The 15,362-nt window shown below is 40.8% G+C and overlaps 1 protein-coding gene across 1 annotated transcript; it reads right to left on the bottom strand.

Moving 5' to 3' along the window:
* Positions 1 to 406: 406 nt before the first annotated feature.
* LOC139554347 (uncharacterized) lies at positions 407 to 13,764 on the bottom strand. The gene is made up of 4 exons (XM_071367100.1): positions 13,595 to 13,764; positions 5,721 to 5,782; positions 1,359 to 1,412; positions 407 to 1,197 (listed from the first exon to the last, which is right to left on the bottom strand). Exons 1-4 carry the CDS (start codon positions 13,603 to 13,605, stop codon positions 407 to 409), a joined length of 918 nt encoding a protein of 305 aa, XP_071223201.1. The 5' UTR covers positions 13,606 to 13,764.
* Between the last annotated feature and the right edge of the window lie 1,598 nt (positions 13,765 to 15,362).

Raw genomic sequence — 15,362 nt, 5'->3', positions numbered from 1 at the left:
TGCAGAGGGGCAAAAATCCACATCACAGAAATGATTCTTTAATGAACATCTCACGCATCATGTACTCATTATCATTGGAATTGGAATCATTTCTTGACAGTATTGCAGCTACACATTTCTTCTCATACATTGTCATTCTGTATATTACTGCTAGCATTGATTTCACCAATCAGACCCGTATGATCTGTAAACACTAGAGAGGATCTCAAAACATCAGGAAGTAAAACAAAAAACAACACAGTCAAAAAGTGGGTAAAAATGTTATGTACATCAAAACAGCATAATAATTCAATTGTATCTCTGTAGATACCTTCCCCATTTTGAGGGCCAAGGGAGGGCTAAGGAACTTAAGAGCAATGTTAGACTACACTCACACTTACTGTCTTTAACTTTCCCTCTTACAGTTTCATTTACTGTATCCCTTACTGTCTCCCTTACTATCCCCCTTACTGTCTCCCTTACTGTATCCCTTACTGTCCCCCTTACTGTCCCCCTTACTGTCCCCCTTAATGTCTCCCTTACTGTCCCCCTTACTGTCCCCCTTACTGTCCCCCTTAATGTCTCCCTTACTGTCCCCCTTACTGTCCCCCTTAATGTCTCCCTTACTGTCCCCCTTACTGTCCCCCTTACTGTCCCCCTTAATGTCTCCCTTACTGTCCAAATTACTGTCCAAATTACTGTCCCCCTTATCGACTTCCTTACTGTCTCCCTTACTGTCTCCCTTAATGTCTCTCTGACCGTCCTCCTTACTGTCTCCCTTACTGTCCTCCTTACTGCTTCCCTTACTGTCCTCCTTACTGTCCTCCTTACCGTCTCCCTGACTGTCCTCCTTACTGCCTCCCTTAGCGTCTCCCTTACTGTCCTCCTTACTGCCTCCCTTACCGTCTCCCTTACTGTCCTCCTTACTGTCTTCCTTACTGCCTCCCTTACCATCTCCCTGACTGTCCTCCTTACTGCCTCCATTACCATCCCCCTTACCGTCCCCATTAATGTCCCCCTTACTGTCCTCATTAATGTCCCCCTTACTGTTGCACACCTTCGATGAATCCTGTGTACAGGGATCCATACAGAGATCCATATAAGGCTCCATACATTCCTTCCAACATGCCTCCATACAGGGCACCCAACAACCTTGGCTCCCTGCATGGCTGCTTTCATCGATGCAGTCTTCAGTACAGCACAGCATGCAGAACTTGCCTGTGAGAAAATATTCTACTGCATTAAATTGAAATACAAATTGCCATGCATCCTCATAACTAATCATAATAACTACATCCTGCACTCCAATGATTTTGACCTTTGGCCTTAACCCTTATCTTTGACCTTTGACCTTTGTGTGTTTTACTCCTAGGCCTCACCTGGGGCATCAGGGCCATCAGGACTGCCTGGGGTTTCCATGCTGGTATCTACATCTGGAAGACAAGGACGGGTGACTTTGATGCTGTCATTGAAGTCACCATTACTGTAATTATCAGGAAATCCCCAGTAGTCAGTGTGTTTCATTTCCATTCAAATGAATTGGTGACTCACTGCTCGTGTCTGTAGAAAACATTGGGTGAGTTGGAGTTCGACGTCTGGCCATTGAACTTGTTTTAGCCATGGACTCTTCAGTAATAAAATTGGTCTGGACAAGATCAATATTACTATTATATTTTTTAATTCGTAAATGGTTTTGATTGGGCTTACTGTCTTTCAAACACTGTTACAGTGGATGTTATAGAATGTGTGTTTGAAGAAGGCAGTAAGTAAAATGTTTTATGGCATGAAAAGGTTTGGGAATTCATATATCTTTGGCTTGGATTTGAGACCCCTTTAGTTTATTCTGTCAACTGTCTAAACCTCTAGCATGGCCCCACTGCAAATAGTCAGACTGACACATTTACTCATGTTGTCACGCCCTGGCCTTAGTTATCTTTGTTTTCTTTATTATTTTAGGTCAGGGTGTGACATGGGGGATGTTTGTCTGTGTTTGTCTCGTCTTGGGTGGTTGGATTGTCTAGGGAGTTTTTGTAGAGTTCATGGGGTTGTGTTCAGTGTAGGTGTTTAGGTAAGTCTATGGTTGCCTGGAATGGTTCTCAATCAGAGACAGCTGTCTATCGTTGTCTCTGATTGGGAGCCATATTTAAGGCAGCCATAGGCATTAGGTAGGTTGTGGGTAATTGTCTATGTCTATGTTGCATGTGTGCACGTAGTTTGTATAGCTTCACGATCGTTTTTTGTATTAGTTTGTCAGTGTTCTTCAGTTGTCGTCTTTGTTATATATTAAAAGAAGATGTATTCATATCACGCTGCGCCTTGGTCCACTCATTCACCTCAAGACGATCGTGACACATGTCTGGTCTAGAAAGCATTTGTCTAACTATGCTTCAGGGGTGCTGTTGTTATAGTGTATTCATATAGTGCCATAAGAAAGTATCTAAACCCCTTGACTTATTCCACATTTTGTTGTGTTAAAGACTGAATTCAAAATTGATTAAAAAAATATATATATACAGTTGAAGTCGTAAGTTTACATACACTTAGGTTGGAGTCATTAAAACTCATTTTTCAACCACTCCACAAATTTCTTGTTAACAAACTATAGTTTTGGCAAGTTGGTCAGGACATCAAGTAATTTTTCCAACAATTGTTTACAGACAGATTATTTCACTTATAATTCCCTGTATCAAAATTCTAGTGGGTCAGATGTTTACACTAAGTTGACTGTGACTTTAAACAAGTTGGAAAATTCCAGAAAATTATGTCATGGCTTTAGAAGCTTCTGACATGCTAATTGACATCATTTGAGTCAATTGGAGGTGTACCTGTGGATCTATTTCAAGGCATACCTTCAAACTCAGTGCCTCTTTGCTTGAAATCATGGGAAAATCAAAAGAAATCAGCCAAGACCTCAGAAAAAAATTGTATACCTCCACAAGTCTGGTTCAGCCTTGAGAGCAATTTCCAAATGCCTGAAGGTACCACATTCATCTGTACGAACAATAGAACGCAAGTATAAACACCATGGGATCACGCAGCCGTCATACCGCTCAGGAAGGAGACACGTTCTGTCTCCTAGAGATGAACGTACTATGGTGCGAAAAAAGCAAAGGACCTTGTGAAGATGCTGGAGGGAACAGGTACAAAAGTATCTATATCCACAGTAAAACGAGACCTGTATCGACATAACTTGAAAGGCCGCTCAGCACGGAAGAAGCCACTGCTCAAAAACCACCATAAAAAAGCCAGACAACGGTTTGCAACTGCACATGGAGACCAAGATTGTACGTTTTGGAGAAATGTCCTCCGGTTTGATGAAACAAAAATAGAACTGTTTGGCCATAATGACCATCGTTATGGTTGGAGGAAAAAGGGGGACGCTTGCAAGCCGAAGAACACCATCCCAACCGTGAAGCACGGGGGTGGCAGCATCATGGTGTGGGGGTGCTTTGCTGCAGGAGGGACTGGTGCACTTCACAAAATAAATGGCCTCATGAGGAAGGAAAATTATGTGGATATATTGAAGCAACATCTCAAGACATCAATATGGGAGTTAAAGCTTGGTCGCAAATGGGTCTTCGAAATGGACAATGACCCCAAGCATACTTGCAAAATGGCTTAAGGATAACAAAGTCAAGGTATTGGAGTGGCCATCACAAAGCCCTGACCTCAATCCTATAGAAAATTTGTGGGCAGAACTGAAAAAGTGTGTGCGAGCAAGGAGGCCTACAAAGCTGACTCAGTTACACCAGCTCTGTCAGGAGGAATGGGCCAAAATTCAAACAACTTATTGTGGGAAGGCTACCCAAAACGTTTGACCCAAGTTAAACCATTTAAATGCAATGCTACTAAATATTAATTGAGTGTATGTAAACTTCTGACCCACTGGGAATGTGACGAAATAAATAAAAGCTGAAATAAATAATTTTCTCTACTATTATTCTGACATGTGATCCTAACTGACCTAAGACAGGGCATTTTTACTAGGATTAAATGTCAGAAATTGTGAAAAACTGAGTTTAAATGTACTTGGCTAAGGTGTATGTAAACTTCCGACTTCAACTGTATATATATATATATATATATATATACAGTACCAGTCAAAAGTTTTGACACATTTACTCAGGACTTTTCTTTATTTTTTACTATTTTCTACATTGTAGAATAATAGTGAGGACATCAAAACTATGAAATAACTCATATGTAATCATGTAGTAAGCAAAAAAGTGTTAAACAAATCAAAATAGATTTCATCTAGGCAAAGGGTGGCTACTTTGAAGAATGTAAAATCTAAAATATATTTAGATTTGTGTAACACTTTTTTGGTTACTACATGATTCCATATGTGTTATTTCATAGTTTTGATGTCTTCACTGTTATTCTACAATGTAGAAAATAGTACAAATGAAGAAAAACCCTTGAATGAGTAGGTGTGTCCAAACGTTTGACTGGTACTGTATATTTACACACAATACACCATAATGACAAAGGGAAAACATGTCTTTAGAAATGTTAGCAAATTTATTGAAAATGAAATACAGAAATATCTCACACCCCTGAGTCAATACTTTGTAGAAGAACCTTTGGCAGTGATTACAGCTGTGAGTCTTTGTGGGCAAGTCTCTAAGAGCTTTCCACACCTGAATTGTGCAACATTCTTCAAGCTCTGTCAAGTTGGTTGTTGATCATTGCTAGACAACTATTTTCAGGTAGTTCTAAGTCAAAACTGTAATTCGGCCACTCAGGAACATTCACTGTCTCTTGGTAAGCAACTGCAGTGTAGATTTGGCCTTGTGTTTTAGGTTATAGTCCTGCAGAAAGGTTAATTCATCTCCCAGTGTCTGGTGGAAAGCAGGTTGAACCAGGTTTTCCTCTAGAATTTTGCCTGTGCTTCGCTCCATTCTGTTTCTTTTTTTATCTTGAAAAACTCCCCAGTCCTTAACGATTACAAGCACACTAATAACATGGTGCAGCCACCACTATGTTTGAAAATATGGAGAGTGGTACTCAGTAATGTGTTGTATTGGATTTGCCCCAAACATAACACTTTGTATTCAGGACAAAAACTTAACTGCTTTGCCACATTTATTTTGCATTGTGTGGGGTACAGAGATGAGGTGGTCATTAAAAAAAATCATGTTAAACATTATTATTTCACACATGCATCTTATTATGTGACTTGTTCCGTAAAGTCTTACTCCTAAACTTATTTAGAGTTGCCATAACAAAGGGGTTGAATACTTATTGACTCAAGACATTTCAGCTTTTCATTTTGTATTAATTAGTCAAATAAAATGAACATATAATTTCACTTTGACATTATGGGGTGTGACAAAAAAAATCCAGCGAATCCATTTTAAATTCAGTCTGTAAGACAACAAAATGTGGAAAAAGTAAAGGTGTGTATATACACGTTTATGTGAGTATCCGACATTGCAGTTCTTCTATATGGGTTAGTTAAGTGTCTCCATGATAGTGTCATATTCCCTCTCTTAATGTTTGCAGTGTAGTTTAGAGACTGAATTACTAGAAAGGTGAAGCAGGAAATCCGTAATGCATTGTTTTGTTATTGCGTTGAACCTGAAATCAAACTAAAATGGAAACCATCGTCCCTAGACAACATATTGTGCACATATTATAAAAATGTACATTATTGTTAAACTGTAGTTACTGATGGAAGTGTTCTAAATTCACCCACTTTTATAAGATGTATAAGAAGGTTACATTTGATGTTTTCTTACCAGTAACGTGGTCTGAGAGAGCAAGACCAGCCAAAGCAAAGATCAAATGAACAGTCAGCTTTCTGTTAGAATGAAGAACACAGAGATAGAACTGGTCACGACACTTTTAAAACTTAAGGCTACTTGCGTAACCCCAGTTCTCTGCTAATAGAGGTGTCTCACAATGGGAATTCGTTGAATAAGCAATTCACTACGGAAGATCCAGCGTCTGTCGTGGACAGACAAGTCACGTGGCCAATGAGGAGGGGAGCCTCCTCAATAAAAAGTGCCATGGAGCTGCTCTCTGGTCATTCTAAAGCATGTCCCTCTTCCTTGCGCTCTTGCAAGCAGGGAACTGCAGTGAGAAACTCACTCAGAGAACCAGGGTTACATAAGTAATAATCGTTTGCCATCTCACAATGGGATGTAGCCAACTCCCATATGCTCTCCAATGTCAGGATAATCGAACAGATTCATCCCTCAGAGGCCAAAAGAGTTGCCTTAGCGTCATGCCTATGAAGTAAACACTTGGACATAAATGATGGAGACACTTCCTCCCCATGAGAAAAGGATCGGTGGGCAAAACCAAAATTACCAGGATAGAACAATAGGAATGATAGAATCCGAGGCAAAAAGGCAGGGTTATATAAGGGCTCTAATCCAACGTAACAATGGGGCATGGAACCATCACGAATGGTGGCAAGCACACAGTGTGCCCACTCAGTGTGCCCACTCAGTGTGCCCACTCAGTGTGCCCACTCAGTGTGCAGCCACCTGTAAGGTTATTTTTAGCATTTGCCAGTGGCTGAACAGCTTCTGTGAAAAGCATACCAAGCACCATAGCCATACCCAAAACAGGGCCACCGGCTTGGAGACTGGGTCTGCGTTTCAATCTCAGAAAAGACACTAACATACACCTGATCAGTGGAAAGATTAATTTCCATGCTACGGGTATACCAAAGCATTACTGAACACAGAGCGATATAGCTTGTAGTATCTGTTCACAGATCGTACCATGTCTTAACGCATCTCATCGTTAAAATAATGCATGGAAGGTGCCCTGGAACGCCTGGAGGAGGGGTTACGAGAGCAATAGTGTCCCGTGCCTCTTGCTCCTGTGAAGGAAGGTAGAGTGGGTAGCATCCCTCCTGTGAAGAGAAGTAGAGTAGGTATTTACCCTCCTGTGAAGAGAAGTAGAGTAGGTATTTACCCTCCTGTGAAGGGAAGTAGAGTGGGTAGGAGCCCTCCTATGAAGAAAGTAGAGTAGGTATTTACCCTCCTGTGAAGGGAAGTAGAGTGGGTAGGAGCCCTCCTGTGAAGAAAGTAGAGTAGGTATTTACCCTCCTGTGAAGGGAAGTAGAGTGGGTAGGAGCCCTCCTGTGAAGAAAGTAGAGTAGGTATTTACCCTCCTGTGAAGGGAAGTAGAGTGGGTAGGAGCCCTCCTGTGAAGAAAGTAGAGTAGGTATTTACCCTCCTGTGAAGGGAAGTAGAGTGGGTAGGAGCCCTCCTGTGAAGAAAGTAGAGTAGGTATTTACCCTCCTGTGAAGGGTGGTAGAGTGGGTAGTAGCCCTCCTGTGAAGGGAGGTAGAGTGGGTAGTAGCCCTCCTGTGAAGAGAAGTAGTGGGTAGTAGCCCTCCTGTGAAGGGAGGTAGAGTAGGTATTTACCCTCCTGTGAAGGGAAGTAGAGTGGGTAGTAGCCCTCCTGTGAAGAGAGGTAGTGGGTAGTAGCCCTCCTGTGAAGGGAGGTAGAGTAGGTATTTACCCTCCTGTGAAGGGAAGTAGAGTGGGTAGTAGCCCTCCTGTGAAGAGAGGTAGTGGGTAGTAGCCCTCCTGTGAAGGGAGGTAGAGTAGGTATTTACCCTCCTGTGAAGGAAAGTAGAGTGGGTAGTAGCCCTCCTGTGAAGGGAGGTAGAGCTCATTGTAATGGCTGGAATGGAATGAATGGAACAGAGTCAAATATGTGGTTTCCATATGTTTGATGCATTTGATACCGTTCAATTTATTACATTCCAGCCATTACAATGAGCCCGTTCTCCTATAACTCCTCCCACCAGCCTCCACTGACATATACACTACCATTCAAAAGTTTGGGGTCACTTAGAAATGTCCTTGTTTTTGAAAGAAAATAAAAAATGTTGTCCATTAAAATAACATCAAATTGATCAGAAATACAGTGAAATACAGAAATACAAATACATTTTTAATATTGTAAATAACTATTGTAGCTGGAAACGGCAGATTTCTTATGGAATATCTACATAGGCGTACAGAGGCCCATTATCGGCAACCATCACTCCTGTGTTCCAATGGCACATTGTGTTAGCTAATCCAAGTTTATCGTTTTAAAAGGCTAATAGATCAATCACCTCACAAGGCCACAAGGCTTAATTTAGTAGTACCCGCAAAACACCAGTCTCAACGTCAACAGTGAAGAGACGACTCTGGGATGCTGGCCTTCGAGGCAGAGTTGCAAAGAAAAAGCCATATCTCAGACTGGCCAAAAAATATATATATTACGATGGGCAAAAGAACACAGACACTGGACAGAGGAATTCTGCCTAGAAGGCCAGCATCCCGGAGTCACCTCTTCACTGTTGACATTGAGACTGGTGTTTTGCGGGTACTATTTAATGAAGCTGCCAGTTGAGAACTTGTGAGGCGTCTGTTTCTTAAACTAGACACTCTAATGTACTTGTCCTCTTGCTCAGTTGTGCACCGGGGCCTCCCACTCCTCTTTCTATTCTGGTTAGAGCCAGTTTGCTCTGTTCTGTGAAGGGAGTTGTACACAGCGTTGTACGAGATCTTCAGTTTCTTGGCAATTCCTCGCATGGAATAGCTTTCACTTCTCAGAACAAGAATAGACTGAGTTTCTGAGTTTCAGAAAAAAGTTATTTGTTTCTGGCCATTTTGAGCCTGTCATCGAACCCACAAATGCTGATGCTCCAGATACTCAGCTAGTCTAAAGAAGGACAGTTTTATTGCTTCTTTAAATCAGGACAACCGTTTTCAGCTGTGCTAACATAATTGCAAAAGGGTTTTCTAATGATCAATTAGGCCTTTTAACTTCTTATGGCTGCATCCCGCTATCGATATGACAGCAGCCAGATAAAGTGCAGGGCGCCAAATTCAAACAACAGAAATCTCATAATTAAAATTCCTCAAACATACATGTGTCTTATATCATTTTAAAGGTATTCTTGTTGTTAATCCCACCAAAGTGTCCGATTTCAAATATGCTTTTCAGCGAAAGCACTACAAACGATTATGTTAGGTCACCATCAAACCACAATAAGCACAGCCATTTTTCCAGCGAAAGATAGCAGTCAGAAAAAGCAGAAATAGAGATAAAATTAATCACTAACCTTTGATTATCTTCATCAGATGCCACTCATAGGACTTCATGTTACACAATACATGCATGTTTTGTTTGATAAAGTTCATATTTATAACAAAAAATCTGAGTTTACATTGGCACGTTACATTCACTAGTTCCAAAAACATCAAGTGATTTTGCATAGCCACATCGTTTCAACAGAAATACTCATCATAAATGTAGATGATAATACAAGTTATACACATGGAATTATAGATATACCTCTCCTTAATGCAACCGCTGTGTCAGATTTCAAGAAAACTTTACGGAAAAAGCAAATCATGCAATAATCTGAGACGGAGGTCAGAACAATAGCCAAATTAGCCGCCATGTTGGGGTCAATAGAAACCAGAAAATACATTATAAATGTTTCCTTAACTTTGATGAACTTCATCAGAATGCAGTCCTAGGAATCCCAGGTCAACAATAAATGCTTGATTTGTTCGATAATGTCCGTTATTTATGTCCAATTAGCTACTTTGGTTAGCGCCTTTGGTAAACAATTCCAAAGTCACAAAGCGCCTCCACTATAACGTGACGAAATGTCTAAAAGTTCCGTAACAGTCAGTAGAAACATGTCAAACGATGTACTGAATCAATCTTTAGAATGTTGTTAACATACATCTTGAATAACGTTCCAACCGGAGAATTAGATTGACTTCAGAAGAGCGGTGGAACGGACGTCCTCCTCATGTGAAGGCGCATGGTGAATGCGTGACCAGCTTGTGGCAGTGATGACTAATTCCTGTCTCCTTCGGCCCCCCTTCACATTAGAGTCATCAGACAAAGTTCTGTTGACTGTTGACATCTAGTGGAAGCCGTAGGAAGTGAAAACTCATCCATATCTCGCTGTAATTTCATTGAGAGCTTGGTTGAAAATCTGCCACCTCAGAAACAATTCAAACAGGAAGTGGAACTTCTCAGGTTTTTGCCTGCCATATGAGTTCTGTTATACTCACAGACATAATTCAAACAGTTTTAGAAACTTCCGAGTGTTTTCTATCCAATACGAATAATATGCATATATTAGCAACTGGGACTAAGGAGCAGGCCGTTTAATATGGGCACCTCTGTGCACCTTTCATCCAAGCTACTCAATACTGCCCCTGCAGCCATAAGAAGTTTTAAAGTGATAAACTTGGATTAGCTAACACAACGTGCCATTGGAACACAGGAGTGATGATTGTTGATAATGGGCCTCTGTATGTCTATGTAGATACTCCATAAAAAAACTGCCATTTCCAACTATAATAGTCATTTACAACATTAACAATGTCTACACTGTATTTCTGATCAATCTGATGTTATTTTAATGGACAAAATATGTGCTTTTCTTTCAAAAACAAGGACATTTCTAAGTGACCCCAAACTTTTGAACTGTAGTGTATATACTACATGACCAAAAGTATGTAGACACCTACTCGTCGAACATCTCATTCTAAAATCATGGCTATTAATATGGAGTTGGTCCTCCCTTTGCTGCTAAAACCGCCTCCACTCTTCTGGGAAGGCTTTCCACTAGATGTTGGAACATTGCTGCAGGGACTTGCTTCCCTTCAGCCACAAGAGAATTAGTGAGGTCGAGCACTGATGTTGGACGATTAGGCCTGGCTCGTAGTTGGCGTTCCAATTCATCTCAAAGGTTTTCGATGGGGTTGAGGTCAGGGCTCTGTGGATTCCAGTCAAGTTCTTCCATACCGATCTCGACAAAGCATTTACGCTTTGTGCACGGTGGCATTGTCATGCTGAAACAGGAAAGGGCCTTCGAAAAACTGTTGCCACAATGTTGGAAGCACAGAATCTGCTAGAATGTCATTGTATACTGTAGCGTTAAGATTTCCTTTCACTAGAACTAAGGGGCCTAGCCCGAACCATGAAAAACAGCCCCAGACCATTATTCCTCCTCCACCAAACTTTACAGTTGACTATATGCATTCGGGCAGGTAGCCTTCTCCTTGCATCTGCCAAACCCAGATTCATGAGTCGCACTGCCAGATGGTGAAGCGTGATTAATCACTCCAGAGAACGCGTTTCCACTGCTCCAGAGTCCAATGGTGGCGAGCTTTACACCACTCCGGCCGATGCTTGGCATTGCGCATGGTGATCTAAGGGTTGTGTGCGGCTGCTTGACCATGGAAACATATTTCATGAAGCTCCCGAAGAACAGTTATTGTGCTGACGTTGCTTCCAGAGGCAGTTTGGAACTCGGTAGTGAGTGTTGCAACCGAGGACAGACAAATTTTATGCGCTTCAGCACTCGGCAGTCCCATTCTGTGAGCTTGTGTGGCCTACCACTTTGTGGATGAGCCGTTTTTGCTCTTAGATGTTTCCACTTCACAATAACAGCAATTACAGTTGACCGGATATACAGTGGGGAGAACAAGTATTTGAACCACTGCCGATTTTGCAGGTTTTCCTACTTACAAAGCATGTAGAGGTAGGATTTTTTTTTAATCATAGGTACACTTCAACTGTGAGAGACGGAATCTAAAACAAAAATCCAGAAAATCACATTGTATGATTTTTCAGTAATTCATAAGTAATAAGTATAAGTAAGTATTTGTATTTGGTCAATAACAAAAGTTTATCTCAATACTTTGTTATATACCCTTTGTTGGCAATGACAGAGGTCAAACGTTTTCTGTAAGTCTTCACAAGGTTTTCACACACTGTTGCTGGTATTTTGGCCCATTCCTCCATGCAGATCTCATCTAGAGCAGTGATGTTTTGGGGCTGTTGCTGGGCAACACGGACTTTCAACTCCCTCCAAAGGCCTCTCTCATCTTTTTAAGTGGGAGAACTTGCACAATTGGTGGCTGACTAAATACTTTTTTGCCCCACTGTACATATGAGATGAGTAATGTAGGGTATGTAAACATTATATAAAGTGGCATTGTTTAAAGTGACTAGTGATACATTTATTACATCCAATTTTGTATTATTAAAGTGGCTATAGATTTGAGACAGTATGTTGGCAGCAGCCACTCAATGTTGAGATAGAAGCTGACAGACCTGAGCACCGGGGTTTCCTATTTTAGTTTCTGTCTATAGGCTAAAACATACAATATACTTGCTGTGAAGCCGCTCAACAACTACATCATATTAGTCATCTAACAGACTCGGATCCAGAGCGACACACAGAGGCAACCAGGGTCAACGTCCTGCTCAAGGGCACGTTGACAGATCTCCCACAAGGTCAAAAACGGGGACCCGGACCAGCGATCCATCGGCCACCGGCCCAAGCTCCCAACCGCCAGGCCACCAGCCCTCCCAGATCCCCCCACAGTTCCCCAAGAGCTGCCCCTCAACCATCCGAGAAAATACGATTAAAATAAAATAATCCATCCAAGAAAATGAACAAAAGAGAAAAAAAGATGAAGGAAAACAGAAAACAATGCAAAAAACATCAAGGACAACAAAAAGCATAACAGCAAGGCCAATTGAATATGTTTGAGTGCATGTTTGGAACTATGTACATGTGTTTGTGCACATATGTACAAACACCTGCAAGGCATCAGCCTCAGGCAAACCGGCATTAGCTGTAAAAACACTGCCTCTCAGTGTCATTCAAACATACTTTTTGTTATGTTTTATTTTGACTTTATTTTTTAGACTTTTACTGTGGCACCTTTTGTTGAGGAGGCTCCACTCCTCATTGGCCACGCGACTTGTCTGTCTACTACAGATGTCGTGTGATTGGATCTTCCGTAGTGAATTGCTTATTCAGCAAATTCCCGTTGTGAGACACCAAACGATTATTTGAAAGAGAACCGTCATTTTGTCAAACAGAGATAATGACTTCTCCTAGAAGGCCTCTTAGGGTAGTTAGTGCTAGTGGAAAATGCAAAGCAAATAGGACGAAGCAAAATGGACAATCGTTTTTTTCCTGCTCATTGCATTATAATAAGAATATATGTAACTTGCAGCAATGCAAAGTATCTTATGGATGTTCTTATGTTCAATATATATTATGGATAATGAATTATCAATGAAAAGTTAATCAATGAAAAGGTAATCAATGAAAAGTTGGTACATTATACAATTCATCTTTGTAATATAATGAGAAGTCAAAAACAAAGGATGTTTATTAAACATTTTGACTAAGAGTTGAACATTTTCCCAAATTCTCAAAATCTTTTTAAAGACTATTTAGAGTCCCGTCACTTTATCTTGTACCAGTATCATCATTGACATCAGTTGTGATGCTATTGTTATTGAAGTTTATGATTGAACAAGAAAAAGTACATCTGAAATAACAAAAATGACACACACATTGCCAACCTATTGTGATCACACAAAAAACACACACAAAAACAATTAATTCAACTGTTCACCACTCTCTATCATTGAAATACCCCCAGCAGCTGTAAACATCTTTAGTTTCATTCTATAGGTAGACTGACTAATAAACTTCCTCCAAGAATACAGGTGTCCAAATATGTCAAATAGATTGTGTCATTTTAAAAGTCCCCGTACACACATGTAAGTCAAAAATAAATACCCAGTGTTAGTGCTCACTTACCGTGACAGCATTGTGACGGGATAGTTCAGCCAGTGGGGCGATACTCAGGTGTCTCTATAGTTTCCAGTAGGTCTACAGTCTGGCTGGAGCGAACCCAAGAGGTTTTATACTTTCACCACCCCCTCTGCTCCTAGGGGGCCACAGAGACACACTGAGACAGAAAGAGAGACAGAGGCACTGCAGAGGAACAGCTAGCATTAAACTAGTTTAAAACAGGGTTGAGCGTGAGGCTCTCACACCTTTGTGTTTTCAAACAGCTCATGTTCTAAAGTCCCCTCTGATCTGAATCTACCCCTGAATCTATAAAACTAAATAAAGCGAGTCTCGCACTCTATATATAAACTCCCAGTAATTTATTGGGTTAAACACCAACATTTCGGCATCACTGTGCCTTCAGGTTTACCCAATAAATTACTGGCAGTTTATATATAGAGTGCGAGACTCGCTTTATTTAGTTTTATAGATTCCCCTTTCTGTAATACACATGATTTCCAAATTACTTTGAGACACTCGTTTGTGTATGGGTTGATGGTCACTAGATTTGATACTGAATGTTATGGATTGTTCTCATGTCTGTTGATAGTGGTTGACGCCAGACTGCAGGAACAAGAACCAAGGATACTGATTGTTATTATATTCTGTGACCCTGTGTAATTCTGTAGCAGCTGATGTTGTGACTTCCTACAAGACGGTGGGTGTTGATGGAATATTAAAATATAAGAGCCTGCTTAGAGAAGGCCAGTTAGACCTTTTCTCATGCTGGACGTTGTCTCCCTGTTGCAACTTGTAATAAACCACATTGGTTTAATTGTATTAAACCAGATTCATTTTTATTTACTATTTGCAACTTTTCTTTTATTCACCTTGAAAATCCCTTAGTGACCACAAAATGTTTTGCATAAAGTAGAGGTAAAGAAATACATGATACAGATATTTCCAGGAGCTCCAAGGGTGGGGGTGTGAGATGGGGGTGGAGGGAAGTGGTTACCGACGGATCCACAGTCTCTGCCTTTTGCTAAAAGCTCACTGTAATCTCAAGGTTTCAAGGCGGTGGCTTACCTTTGGTATCTGTTTGAGGGCCCATAGTGTGAAAGTCATAATTATGCTCTAAAAACTGATATACCGCAAAATTAGCGTAACCTACTGCGCGAACCCCCAAACTGTGCCGCATCATCGTCGCTTCACAAATGGAGTCGTGAAATGAACATAGTGGTAAATTAAATATAGCCTAAACAATGTTGTATTTTGCAAAATGGTACAACTACAGTACATTGTAAAGAAGTGATCCCTCTAATCCCTAGGACACCTTCAGAAATGTTTAATTTGTCAAATTAAAATGGATCATTGATTCCATTATTGTAGGACTAGGGTTACAAAATTCCGGTAACGTTCCCCAAATTCCGTTTATCCAGAAACCCCTATTCGAAGATTCCCAGAATCAGGAAGACCAGGGGATTTTGGGAAATTTGCCGTGATTTTGCAACCCTACAGATCTTAATTTGATCACTCTTTTGTTGCTGATCATTTTCCTGCACCGTGGGAAATCCCGATGAGCTTTGTGTTTTACATAAACACACTAAAACACGGTTATATTAACACTATTTCACTTTAAATGTAGCCTACTTTTGGCCAGCTAATAGCCTAACCACCGATCAAGCAACATTATGGACTAAAAATTCAAATCCTGTTGCTGCAGGATTATTTTTGCTGTGACAATATAGGCCAAATTAAGATCCTAAATCTGTAGGTAGGACCCACCTGCCATGTT

This window comes from Salvelinus alpinus, chromosome 26 (genome assembly GCF_045679555.1).
Source record: "Salvelinus alpinus chromosome 26, SLU_Salpinus.1, whole genome shotgun sequence".
NCBI classification, from domain to species: Eukaryota; Metazoa; Chordata; class Actinopteri; order Salmoniformes; family Salmonidae; genus Salvelinus; species Salvelinus alpinus.
Note: the sequence above shows the minus strand (reverse complement) of the source record. Positions and strands in the feature narration are given on the sequence as shown.